The sequence below is a fragment of the Patella vulgata genome, chromosome 4 (assembly GCF_932274485.2).
Source record: "Patella vulgata chromosome 4, xgPatVulg1.2, whole genome shotgun sequence".
Classification (NCBI taxonomy): domain Eukaryota; kingdom Metazoa; phylum Mollusca; class Gastropoda; family Patellidae; genus Patella; species Patella vulgata.
Window position 1 is genome coordinate 45,579,121 of NC_065882.2, and position 14,440 is coordinate 45,593,560.

General features: G+C 34.1%; 1 protein-coding gene across 1 annotated transcript; it reads right to left on the bottom strand.

Moving 5' to 3' along the window:
- Positions 1 to 4,888: 4,888 nt before the first annotated feature.
- LOC126818056 (uncharacterized) lies at positions 4,889 to 14,406 on the bottom strand. Its single transcript, XM_050545233.2, has 4 exons — positions 14,332 to 14,406; positions 11,504 to 11,599; positions 11,018 to 11,077; positions 4,889 to 7,586 (listed from the first exon to the last, which is right to left on the bottom strand). Exons 2-4 carry the CDS (start codon positions 11,587 to 11,589, stop codon positions 6,848 to 6,850), a joined length of 885 nt encoding a protein of 294 aa, XP_050401190.1. The 5' UTR covers positions 11,590 to 11,599; positions 14,332 to 14,406; the 3' UTR covers positions 4,889 to 6,847.
- Between the last annotated feature and the right edge of the window lie 34 nt (positions 14,407 to 14,440).

A 14,440-nucleotide genomic window follows, 5' to 3' on the forward strand; every position in this document is an offset into this window, starting at 1 on the left:
CGTGTTATAAAAATTTAATGGTTCTTGGAATAATATTAGTGTTTATCGTATTTAAACTCTCAGTTTTTCTAAACGATTGAATTATTTGCCCCAAACATGTAAATGTTATGATTAAGCCAAAAATTGTAAAAATAGTTCAGTTTACTTAATTTCTAAAGACCGCGTGTTAATAGATGTTTTTAATTTATTCAAAATGTTTCTGTGTAATTTATTTATGAATTAATACGAGTGTACTAAAACCACGCTGGTAGAATATTTTCTTCTGCAGAAAATTTCTAATGTTTTTCCTGGAGATCCAAGAGAGAAATAGTTCTTTTGACAGACTTTTATGGAAATAGCCTGGCAAGGGACAACGTATAGTCGTTCCGACAGGACGAAAAATAGAGGTCTCGTGTACACATTGACGTCGTAAGAGTAGACCGTGATGCCACTGTGAAGCAAAATTTTGATTATAGCACTCACTCCGTGTGACGTATGCCCGTCTTCATTAGGCCCTGTATCCATAGGCTGTTCCCTTGTGGCCTTGTAACCTGACCCTGTACCCGCCCGTATCCATAGGCTGTTCCCGTGTGGCATGTGCAATGTACGATGGATAGGTAAAAGAAAAGTCTACATACGAACGTTGATGAGAAAGTAAATAAACACAAGACACAACTATCATTATGCGAACAGTTGTTTTATTGATAGTTCGACGATGAACTCAACTACTGAAAATCGAAAGGATGAGGAGGATGACGCTATTGCATTTATTTTCCTCGCTGGTGCTCATCTCAGAAGACAACATGTCTTCAGACAACGCCCACGGTGCTGGGTCCGGCCATTTTTTGGAACTCGCAATGAACTGGGTGAATTTCACATAAGTTTCCAGACCTTGAAACAGACTGGTGATGAAGAACTCGTACTCGTAATGGAGTGTTCCCTCTTGTGTAGCTGCAAAAGAATGGACAAGTTCATTGTCTGTGTTCCTTGTGCAGCTGCAAAAGAATGGACAAGTTCATTGTCTGTATTCCCGGTCACAAGACCACATGTTCCGTGCGCGAGGCCACATGTTCCCTGGGTACAACCTATGGGGACAGGCACATTACAAAACAAAGGTTCATTGTCCTTGTGGCGCATCACAAGGTCACAAGGGAATACACCACAAGGGAACAGCCTATGGATACAGGGCCTTAGCTCAGTCGGTGCGGAACAGTAGGACGTTAAACCCCATTTCATTTCAGTTCAGTTTTGGTAAGGCATAATACACTTAAACAGTTCTAGAAAATATTTGATCCAAATAAAATTTAATGATATGGGCTACTTGCTGCATTGTTCAAATGGGGGTTTAACAAAGAAAGTCGGATACAACTCACCAGTGCATTCACTTTCTTACCAGCCACTTAAAGATTATTCTTACCAGTGGGTGAACGTGTAAATTTGTTGTTTGACTTAACCATAATCTTCAGATACCAGATAAACTATGCAAAATGCATTAAATACTATTTGAATAAAATGATTGAGCCCTCAGTTGGTGTTGATATTTAATTTATGGTAAAATATTGTATTGATGTTTCAGTTAAAACGAAATTGTGTTAAAACTCAACCTTGAAGGTATAGAAGGTACAGATAGAAAAGAAAACAATTTATATTGATAACATCACCATGTTATAAAATTTGCCCCGAGGCCCAAACATATGAACATTTAGTTTATTCAGGTGATACGGGTACGTGCTTCGAACGATTTCGACGTTCTCTTCAGTAACCGAAGCCCGTTAAATAACAGTTTTCGTGGTTTAATATTTACTTATTCTTTAGTTTAATTATTGTTGGTAAAAGTAGCCTATATTTCTTATGAAATGGCAAAATTGGATATAGACTGTCCACCTCAGTTCTGGCTAGGCACAAAAATGTACTAACTACAGGTAGGGACATAGGGTTGGGTATGGAATTACACAAAATAACCTGTTGCGCACTTTGGACACCATAAACTTACCTACTTATAATCCATGACCTATTTCTAAGATTAGATAACGCGAAAAGAGATACTACTGTAGTTATTATTATTATTACAGCATATTTATAGTGCACCCTTTCATGTAACATGTTCAGGGGCACTTAACAAAGTGACAATGTAAATCACACATAAACAACAAGATTATGGGCATGTTAACGATTGTATACAGAGTCAGTTAAAAGCCTGATTAAATAAATGTGTTTTAAGTTGTTTTTTTAAAAGAATATAGAGATGTACAGCATCTTAAACTAAATGGTAGATTATTCCATAAAACAGGTGCTTGATAACTAAAAGAGCGCTGACCATAAGAGACTAGTTAGATTTGTATAAACAGTAAACCCAGAGGCGTAGCTGTGAAATATATATTGGGGGGGGGGGGGGCGCAACCCTAACCCCTAACCCTAACCCTTTTTTAAACCCCTACAAATTATAAACAAACGCCATGTGGCCATGCTGTCTACACAACTCGTTTGCTGATTGGCCAGACACCGCGTGCAAAGCATTATGGTTTACGTGGCTGGCTGAGCGGGCGATAAATATTTGGTTTAGGCGATAATATTTTTGGGTACCTACATGCGATTCACTCTGATAAGTGGCAGAACAAAATATTACTGACAGGCTAACTAGACACAATTTAATGGAACACAGTTACTTCACACATGTTTCCAGGATGATTCTCTCTGTGTTTTATTTTAGCAATGGAAACCATGTAGTGTTGGGATATGTACAGGTTTTATACAGATAGAATCTTAACTAATCCAAATAATTGTCGTAAATAAAAGTTTGGACCTACTATGTAAATTTTTGGGGGGTCCAAATATATTCAGACCCCCCCCCCCCGAAAAACAATTGGGGGGGGGGGGGTCGGACCCCCTATGTGTGACGCCCATGAGTATACCCCAACGTTGCCTTTACAATGACATGCGACGCAATAATAAAACATCGACATTATTTTAAAAAATTGCAATAAATTAATTAAAAATGAATGTCGAAATTTTCTTTACCTGATCAACGCATCAAAGAGATCGGATGACAACTTTTGTCGCTAGAGTGTTAAGGTGAACAAGAGAAATAACTCTAGAAGTAAACGGAAAGTGTTGAAATTCGATAGAACTTTTCATTTCACTAATTCGAACAATATATATACCTTTTGTCGCGTAAATTTATTCAAAGAGATTAAGGGCAATAACTTTGCAGGATTTTAGCAGATCGGATAGTAGCGTTTGTCGTCAGAACATTTACAAGACTACAAAGTGATCAATGGGAACAATATATCCTTTCATTGAGATCTGGTAGGTTTGATTACTTTTTAGACGCCCACATTGAAATGTGTTCGTATAATGCCGTCGCTCCCGTCCGTCCGTACGCCGTTCACAATTTCTTGTGAACACTCTACAGTCTACATTTAACATCTGATTGTTTTGAAATTGATGTGTTTACATCAGTGAGATGAAGAAGCCTAATGAATTTAAATAATTTCCTTTTATTTCTGCTGGAGTTATGGCCCTTTTTTTCACTTTGTTGAATCTTGTGAACGCTCTAACGACAAAAGTTATCATCCGATCTGTACGAAATTTATATGCATCATTTAAATTAGTGAAACGAAGAATCCTATTGAATTTCAGCAATGTCCGTTAGAGTTATGGCCCTTGTTTCACTTTGTTGAATTTTATCAACGCCAGAATGACGAAAGTTATCATCCGATCTATATGAAATTTATATACATTTCAGCAATTTCCGTTAATTTCTTCTGGAGTTATGGGACTTGTTTTACTTTGTTGCTCCTTGTGACATCTTTAACAACGAAAGTTATCACCCGATCTGCATGAAATTTATATGCATCATTTAGATTAGTGCAATGAAAATGTCTTTCGAATTTCAACAATTTCTGTAAATTACTTCCAGAGTTAAGACGAAAATTATAATCTGATCTGTATGAAAATGCCTTGTAAATGTCCACAATAACCTACATAAGAATAAATATGCGCAAACCCTTGTCGGCCGACCGGACGATTTAGCTCCTATCGGCGGATGTTTCGTTGCTTGGCAAACTATCTTTACAATCATCATGAAACTACATATACAAGAGTATAAAAAAGATAAATAAACAGAAAACACCTGGCCCAGACGATATACATCCGACGGCTTGACCTCTTAGAAGGTGTGCTGGACAAGGATGTGGTACCACAAGATTGGAAGATGGTCTACAAAATGTAGTTACCATACCAAAGGGGAAATTATAGATAGCAAAACTTTGCATTCAGCTGAGCCATTCCGAAGAGGATAAAAGTGGCAATAAATGCAAGGCTTGCAGATGAGCAAGTTGGATTTAAGCAGAAACTGTGCCGACAAAATATAAACCATATAAGATTAAGATTTCTGATATGGAAAAAACACTGGATGGATGAACTATGGAATATCTGCGTCAATTAAGAAATCTGTTTTTTTTACCACACCTAAGTGCTGGCGATTTGCCTATGGCAGATAAACAAAACCTAACAACCAGGCTCTGAAAACCCAGGCTTCCTCGTACATGTAACCTGCTGTCTACGGCTATCTTTTTTTCGAGAGAGAGAGAGAGTGCTGTCGCGTGGCTATCGTTTGTGTTTGGAAAATTGATCTGTAGTGGTCATCACCGTTACATTCAGATTTACAATCATCCATTTACAAAAATAGTGTGTTTTCATTGCGTCTCAGTATACATGTATATGGTTATATCAGATCGGAATGCATGTGAAAAATCTTAACAAAAAACAGGGCCTTGTCTTTCTGACCCTTCTCAGTTTGTCAACTATCACAGTATCTATCCATACAAGGACAGGGAAAAAGTCAGATACTCCGGAGTCCCGGACTCTAATGCCTCCTCCCATGTTTAACAACAACTGATTTTTATTTCTGAAAGGTTTATTCAGTATAATTATAATAAAACAATAATATCATAGAGACAAAAATCTTTCAAATATTACACATACATATCCGATCCAAACACAAGAAGTAATAGTATATATTTTTTTAGATATCATTTCTAATGACTAATGTGAAGAAATGTATTTAAAAAATACCAAGGGAATTAACACCATTTACAAACAATTATTTTTCAATATGATAACTTAATATTGCGAACTATCTTTTTCAGAAAACATCATCAAATAATTTCAAAGAAGAAAATTATCACTAAGTATTAGTTCAATCCAAAGGGCTTTCATGTTTGATTTTCATTTTTTTTATTTATTTATATTCTAAGAAACAGATACATTCATGACAAAAATACAAAATGCTTGATTTATGATATGTCATGAATAATCTGCTTCTTAAGGATAACCCATGAAAACCAGCAAAAATTACACAATGTACACTGGTTTATTTCCAATGGGGTCCTTTAGTAGCAGATCAGGTCATGTCATCACTTGAGAACAGGTTCTCAATAAATTGGTAAGCCCCAAAGTATGGTAATTGGTTTAATTTCCAATTTTACAAAGAAACACATATCTACTATTATAACTATAACTCTATGGTATTTTATCTTATCTCAAATAAAATACGAAAACAAAAATGCATTAATTGGTTATCTCAAAAAATACTGAGAATTTTAAATAAATTAACTCATTCATACAGAAATCAGTTTATACTTGTTACAAGTGCACAAGGATTAATAAAATCATAAATATGGTATAAATACACGCAACAAAATCAAGAGTATATTCCATACAGAACAATACAATTACAATTAATATAGAGAAACCCAAATGTAGTTTAATCACACACTAAAGTCTAAATGTCCAAAACTTACCGGAGACGTTCAGATTAATATTTAACTGTTAAAAATACATAAAGTTATCATTACAGAGGTCAACATAATTGGGTATTCGATAGGTTTTGTGAATATGACATCCTTTCCAAATATTAGTGAGTATGAGAGTCTGTGAGAGAGAATTCAAGGTCATCTTGAGACCAACTGTAACATTGTAGATCTATATTTCAGTGATTTGTTTGCACAGAGGCTGTTTTAGCAGTGGGAGGATCACCGTGAAAACCCAATGATTAGGCAGATGACACTGTTCCTTGTCAAACACAAGTATAGGATTGAAACCACATCATATGACATGATGGAAATTTGTAATTTATTAGTATTATCATCTATTTGTTGATATCATACATGTATGCGATTCTGGGAATCATTTGTGTAAAATTATACTAAAAAAGGGCATTTTTTTATTTTGTATTTGTTGACTACTATCTTTCACTGTTTTTAATCCTTGTAGAGAGCTACATACATGTATACAACATACTATAAACAATACAGTATATTGTATCTAAGAAATATATATTTTAAGAAAATATAGTTTGTCATTACTGACTGAACTAAACTAACTCATAGGACATATTATTGCTTTCTATTGTGAAACTACGGTCTAATTCATCAATTTATAAAAAAAAAATTTTCAGGATAACATGCACAAATTTAAATTTATTATTTTCAAATTTTTCTGGGGTTTTAAAATATGCAGCCCTAACTAAATAAACATAAACAAAATTAAAATCATATTTTACACTATTCGATTTATTTATTTCTTTTTCGATAAAAGAAAAAAATATTTGACAAATTTTCCTCTGAGAACAGACTTTATGGAAATTCCAAGCTATATAAGAGTGAAGACTTATTATGAGTAACTTGCATATGGCTTGGATGAAATTAGTTTCAAACTTCGAGTTTAATTTCAAATTTTCGTTTTGCAATGGTTGAGTTGCTGTGTAGTCCAAAACTCAATATGATAGTTAGGACATCGTTACTACACTTTATACTTTAAAATAAGATTATCAAAATGTATAATGTCAAAATTTAGCACAACATATCTAAGTATACATCATCTCAGCCATAACAGACATCTTTTTAGGGATGTGAACAAAATCATCAAAATATCCTGCCAGTTCGTCAACACTTAAATCATCTATACTTGCTTCTTGAGAACAACTTTTCTCAACTTTATTCGGTGAAGTATCCGTGGAAGAAGATCCTGGTTTATTTGATGTGTTTGCACCATCTTTGGATGTAAAACAAAAGCCTGATGTACCTGCTCTATAGCCTTTGAACTCGTGTTTATCAGGCAGTTCACTATCACATGCTAATTTATTGACACTATCCACATTTGAAAAATTTTTAGCAACCATTTTGGACGAAGATCCGAAAATTGTTCTGGGGTAAGAGCTCTTTAACATGGACTTGTCTCTGACCTTTTTACTATGTTCCCTATTTGCTTTGATCTTCTTGGCCTCATTTAATTGAAGTTTAGCTGCTCGAATAATTTGTCGGTGATCTTTCTGTGCATGGTGAAGTTTTAATCTAGCATCATGAATCAATTTACGCTGACTACCGACAGCAACAGCATAATTCAATTTCTGATCAAAGGTGGTAGAGACCAATTTGCTTTTATCATATTTACATAGGCACCATTTTTTATTGCATTTTTCTTTGCGCAAACACAGGCGTTCAAATGACACCACACAATCAGCAGGATAAGGTTCTGTCCTACGGCTTGGCGATACTCGATGTTTTGGACGTTTGGGAGATGGCTTACAGTTGTTAGAGGTCTCCCTGGAACATTTATAAACATTGAGAATTAGACTAAATAAAGAACAATTTTCACCTTTCTTTTTCACATTCAACATTTTAAAAGAGAGAGAGAGAGAAATGGGGTTTAACGTCCACTCGACACAGACTAGGTCATTTCGGGACTAACATATGGTTTAATTTTATTTCAATAATTCGCTTGCGCGTAGGGGTCTTTAGCAGTGGGAGGAAACCGGAGGACCCAGAGAAAACCTATGAGGTTGGACAGGAAACCCTACTCCTTATCACGTACAACCGGGGATTCGAAACCACGCCAGTTGACTCAATGACAGGCCTTGTGATACAGCGCATGCACGTGCTAACCATTCGGTTATCCAACCCCCCAACATTTTAAAAACGAATAAATTAGTGTGTTCAATTATCATATTTACAACATCATTTTATAATGATAAACATTTTTGTAAATTGATTTGAACATCCAATATTTGGAAAACAAAAAAGGGAACCAGCGGCTGTCAGGCAGGATACGCCTACATTTTCGAGAGATGGATAGAAAACAAGCTAAAACGAAAGTGATTTTTCCTACAATCAAGGGCCATAATTCAGGAAATTACAATTCGATATGCGCAAATATCGAAAGGAACCAAGATCTTTGAGTTATAAACTTACATTTCAAGTTTCAACAAAATCGGATAAAAATTGTGACCTCTATAGGGACCATAACCTTGATATACCATATTTTTACGCAATTTGAGAACGAGGGGCGGCCATTTTGTCTGTCAGTTTTGGGCCGATTTTCACGAAATTCGAACTTAGTCGTCCTTAGGGTGTAACGGTGATATACTAATATGATTTTTTAAATCGGATAATAATTATGACCTCTATAGGTTCCACAAGCTAAAAACATGGTTTTCCGTACAATCAGGGGCCATAATTCAGGAAGTTACGGTCCGATATGCGTGAATATATCGAAAGGAACCGAGATCTTTGGGTTATAAACTTACATTTCAAGTTTCTACAAAATCGGATAAAAAGTGTGACCTCTATAGGGTCCACCATCTTGATATACCATATTTTTACGCTATTTGAGAACGAACGGCAGCCATTTTGTCTGTCAGTTTTGGGCCGATTTTCACGGAATTCGAATTCAACTGTCCTTAGGGTTTAACCGTGATATAATAAAACGATTTTTTAAATCGGATAAAAATTATGACCTCTATAGGGTCCACAAGCTAAAAACGCAATTTGTCATACAATAAGGGGCCATAATTCATGAAGTTACGGTCCGATATGCGCGAATATCGAAAGGAACCGAGATCTTTGTGTTATAAACTTACATTTCAAGTTTCAACAAAATCGGATAAAAATTGTGAGCTCTATAGGGTCCACAACCTTGATATACCATATTTTTACGCTATTTGAGAACGAAGGGCGGACATTTTGTCTGTCAGTTTTGGGCCAATTTTCACGAAATTCGAACTTAGTCATCCTTAGGGTGTAACGGTGATATATTAACACGATTTTTTAAATCGGATAAAAGTTATGACCTCTATAGGGTCCACAAGCCAAAAAACGCGTTTTTGCGTACAATCAGGGGTCATAATTCATGAAGTTACGGTCCGATATGCGCGAATATCGAAAGGAACCAAGATCTTTGTGTTATAAACTTACATTTCAAGTTTCAACAAAATCGGATAAAAATTGTGACCTCTATAGGGTCCACAACCTTGATATACCATATTTTTACGCTATTTGAGAACGAACGGCGGCCATTTTGTCTGTCAGTTTTGGGACGATTTTCACGAAATTTTAACTCAACCGTCCTTAGGGTTTAACGGTGATATAATAATACGTTTTTTTAAATCGGATAAAAATTATGACCTCTATAGGGTCCACAAGCCAAAAAACTCGTTTTTACGTACAATCAGGGGCCATAATTCAGGAAGTTATTGTCTGATATGCTCTAATATCGAAAGGAACCGAGATCTTTGGGTTATAAACTTACATTTCAAGTTTCAACAAAATCGGATAAAAATTGTGACCTCTACAGTGTTCACAAGCCAAAAACGTGATTTTTCGTACAATCAGGGGCCATAATCCATGAAGTTACGGTCCGATAGATGCCAATATCGAAAGGAACCGAGATCTTAGGGTGATAAAGCTATATTTCAAGTTTCATTGAAATCGGATAAAAATTGTAACCTGTAGACTGTTCACAAACAATTGTGGACGGACGGACGGACAGGGGCGACGACAATATACGTCCACAATAATACTTTCTTCATTTATAAACTTCATATTAAAGATACATTATATAAGATTTACATAAAGAGCTGAACATTCTTGCTATAATAGCTCAAAAATAGATAATGTAAAATAAAAACATTGAAAATTTCATTCAAATTAATTTGACAAGATGTGTGCACTGTGGTAACCAGGGCACTGGTATATTGGAGTCTTAGCCTTGCTTTCCTATTTTTAAATTAAATTTTTAAATGGCGAACCGTTCTAATCTAGTTAAAATCTTGAGTATCCGATGCCATTGAGAGTTGATTATGGTCTTGTTTTGTTATGTCTAATTAATAGTTGAGATAACATTTCAGGCCTAAAGAAAGACCTGCAATAGGCAGATTTTGCTTTTGCATAATATGGAAGACCAAATGGGACAATATTCGTGATTCTTGTTTCTACATTTCAGTTTGAACATTTTAGACACGAACGCAACATTCTAAACTAATGATTCTTGTTTCTACATTCTTATGTCAACATTTCATGCACAAAATCAACATTTTAAACAAATAATTGACTTTTATGTTTCATTTTCGGCGTTTTATCGGTAACTTTTATAAGCTTATATCATTAAATATTAAAATTAAAAAATAATTTCTTAATTTTACACGACAAAGAAATCAATTCATTGGTTTCTGAAAGTATCTAAAAAAAAAATCTGGAATTTGAACTCTTATAAAAATATTTTCTACGTTTCAAAAAGTCTTGAAGTTAAAATCATGAAATGTAAATGTCCAGAAAAATATAATGAATTATCAACATTATAAAACCAGAGGGCGTTTTTTTTGTTGATATTTTCAGAAACCAATGAATTGATTTCTTTGTCGTGTAAAATTAAGAAATTATTTTTTAATTTTAATATTTAATGATATATAAAAGTTACCGATAAAATGCCGAAAATGAAACATAAAGTCAATTTTTTGTTTAAAATGTTGATTTTGTGCATGAAATGTTGACATAAGAATGTAGAAACAAGAATCATTAGTTTAGAATGTTGCGTTTGTGTCTAAAATGTTCAAACTGGAATGTAGAAACAAGAATCATGAATATTGTCCCATTTGGTCTTCCATAGCATAATGTATGTTTAATTTTGAGATTTGTTTTGATAAGGACTGTGAAACATGATGAAATGTAAAAATATATTGCAGTTCTCTTGAAACACATACCCCAACCATATTCTATGAATATCTACACATTGTGAGTGTTCAGAAATACTTGAACTGTCCCTGAAAAAGCAAACAAATTTTAGTAGAAATCACACATGGTTTCAAAGTAAAGAAATGAAGAGTAACAACCTACTCAGTTATTTCATCCACTTCTAATTTTGAATAATGGCACCCTTTCAGTTAAGGCACAATTTGAAATATACATTAGTTTCTCTAGATTTCACAACATTATCTTTATGTGTAAGCCAGTCTATTTCATTATGTATGTTTTTGTACTCAAGAATTTGTTGAATAAAATTATAACTAAAAGTATTTATGGTCATGTATACTATTAGTACTGTATATTTTGAATCATTTGTCCTTTGATAATAATATGAATGAAATAACTAAATATAAAAGGAGGTACCAGTACATGTAGTACATGTATAAAACTCTTAGAGTTGAGCTACATAGCCTACATGTACACGTTTGTGGGATGAAACTTACCAATCAGGGTCAATTTTTAACTTTTTTAAAGATAGATGAATGTTTTCACCATCTTTATCTTCATCATCACTTTCATCATGTGTCATTTCTACTTTACTGAAAATAATAACAAAATTATTCAAATTAATTTTAATTGTTTAAAAATAAGCTTACATTTGAAATATCTAGTTCCATTTGTAATATCTCGTTCCATTTTAATAATGAAATAACCCACAGATTACTAATATTACTATTAGTGTAGTATTAGTCATTCAATCTTATGTTTGTTTTGTCATGCAGTAATGTGAATTAAGAGTCTGTTGGGTTCTTTTTGTTTGTGCTACTCTGAATGATATACAGGAGTCATAACTCATAAGACAATCTGAGCATTTAGAGAGAGAGAGAGAGAGAGAGAGAGAGAAATGGGGTTTAACGTCCACTCGAAACACACTAGGTCATTTCGGGACTAACACATGGTTTTAATTTTATTTCAATAATTCGCTTGCGTGTAGGGGTCTTTAGCAGTGGGAGGAAACCGGAGGACCTGGAGAAAACCAACGAGGTTGGACAGGCGACCCTACTCCTTGCCACGTACAACCGGGGATTCGAAACCACGCCAGTTGACTCAATGACAGACTTTATGGTACAGCGCGCACGTGCTAACCATTCAGCCCCCCCCCCCCCTGAGCTTTTAGACCAGTTGGCCTTAATAGTATTCATGCTTGGCTAATAATTAGTAGTGTATTCATTTAAGTTAATGTATAAGTTAAGTGACAGAAGTCCTGCACACGTGAAGTCTTTCAAAGGCAATTTGCCCTACAAATACAAGTAAAGACGTCTACATTTATTAGAGGAGAAGTTACATGCATTTAAAAAATTAAATTTATATCATCTAAATATGACAGAAGTTATAGATATACCTCACAAAAAAGCAATCTTGAAAATGGCTTTACAGAATATTCTCAGACTATTCTACATACATTGTGTACAGTATATATGTAAAGCTGTTCAACTTCAAATAAGCATGTAATTGATAATAAATTTTCCATAAATCACCAATGATTTAGCACACATATTAAATATAAGCTTATAGCTGACCTATCTAATGCATAACAGTCCTCCAACATGTTGTAAACAACCCTACCCCTCCCCCTGCAGGTAGATAACTTCTCTGTCAGCCCATTTACAACTTAATACAAGGTACCATTTTATGGATACACAATTACTGAGTTTAATACTAAGCGACGTTTCGACGAGGATACTCTTGTCGTTATGAAGCAAATGATAAAGACAAGAGTATCCTCGTCAAAACATCTCTTAGTATTAAACTCAGTAATTGTATATCCATAAAATTGTACCTTGTGTTAATATGTTCAATTATTAAATGCCAATCAAAGAACATTTACAACTTGAATATAACTTTCAGAAATAATCTATAGATAAATCGTTTTTTAACAAAACCAAAAAGTATGAATATGAAACAATCTAGGAAAAAAAATTACGACATTTACTGAGTCCAAGATGAAAAATGTGCATATTGATATTATTGTAAAAGTAGTCATCACACTCATAAGTTACAGATTTTATTAATGCATTTTGATGGTCTTTCATAATCCATTAACATGTAATAACTGTGTGAATGTTGATAGCAAATTGTAGAGACTTAAAAATACACAACTCTGTCTATCCATGGCTGTCGATAAAATGTCAAAATATCATCCTTATCCTTATCCTGGTTGTTTTAATTCATGTATAATTGTTTACATTTGCAATATTAGTTGAAAATTTCGTTCAAAACACACAATTGTATTATTTCTGTAAGTTTTATTTTAAAATTTAAAGCATTGCCTGTTATATGTTCATTGTTTATTCTGGGTCATGTGTTTTTGGTATGGGTACATACATGAATATTGGGTTACATATTTTGGGATCAGTGATTGTTGTAAATTATTCTTGTCCAGGATTGCTTCATATTCATAGATTAGAATAGATATAATTTATTAATTAGAACCATAGACATACTGATTTGATCATTTGACGTGTTCAATCAAAACACATTAATTTTATTGTTTTAGAAAGTTTTCTAAACTTCCTCCCTGTAAGTTTTGATAAGATTCAAGACATCATACTGTAGGTCTGATCACATCATGTACATGCAAGCTCACTAATTAGACCTGCTACTGGCCACCTACATGTACTCATATAGAACGAAGCAAAGCTCTTTTCCGGTAACATAGGAGCGTAATTGAAAATGTCACCCACAGACTGTTGATTAAAAAAAAAATTCAGACCGGAACCGGATACACTGGGCAAAACAGGCAATGCGCATGTCAACTTACCAAATCTCGCCCAAGCGAGATCACGTAACTAACAAAAATAATTCTATCCACTAAATCTCGCCCAAGCGAGATTACGCGCCTCATAGAACTATTTCTATGACGCGTCTAATCAATGACGTCACATATTTTTTAGGTCAATGAAAATAATTCTCACATTTTTTTGTTCTTTTTTTAAAAACAAAATTAATGTATAAAATTTAGATCTCAATAAAAACTAAATTATTTAACATTTTTTGTATCACTTGAGAAAATTAATTAGGAAGGTTTTATATTTGACAATAATCAGCTTCGCTCTACTCAGGCAATGCCTGTGGCCCTTAAGACTACAGTACAGTAGCCTACGTAAGAATCAGATTAAGAAAATAAAATGTAAACAAACGACAGAAGAGGGTTATGAACAGAATAAAATGAAGCTTCCAGCATCTAAAACCAATAAATTAGACATACGCTACATGGTTGAAATTAAACTCCATAGATGTTAACATAAATAAGGTGTAAATAAACAATTACTTGGCTATTTTCTGCAATATATAAATGACTAAGTTATTTTCCAGTTACACGACGCCATTAGTAACACAAATCAGTGACGTCACTATTATAGGGGCGTTGGTTTTGAAAT

Coding starts and splice junctions, on each gene's coding strand:
- LOC126818056 (XM_050545233.2), bottom strand. CDS start 11,589: ATGACACATGATGAAAGTGATGATGAAGATAAAGATGGTGAAAACATT. Junction 11,078..11,503: donor TTAAAAATTGACCCTGATTG/GTAAGTTTCATC, acceptor TTGCTTTTTCAG/GGACAGTTCAAGTATTTCTG. Junction 7,587..11,017: donor ATTCATAGAATATGGTTGGG/GTATGTGTTTCA, acceptor TAAATGTTCCAG/GGAGACCTCTAACAACTGTA.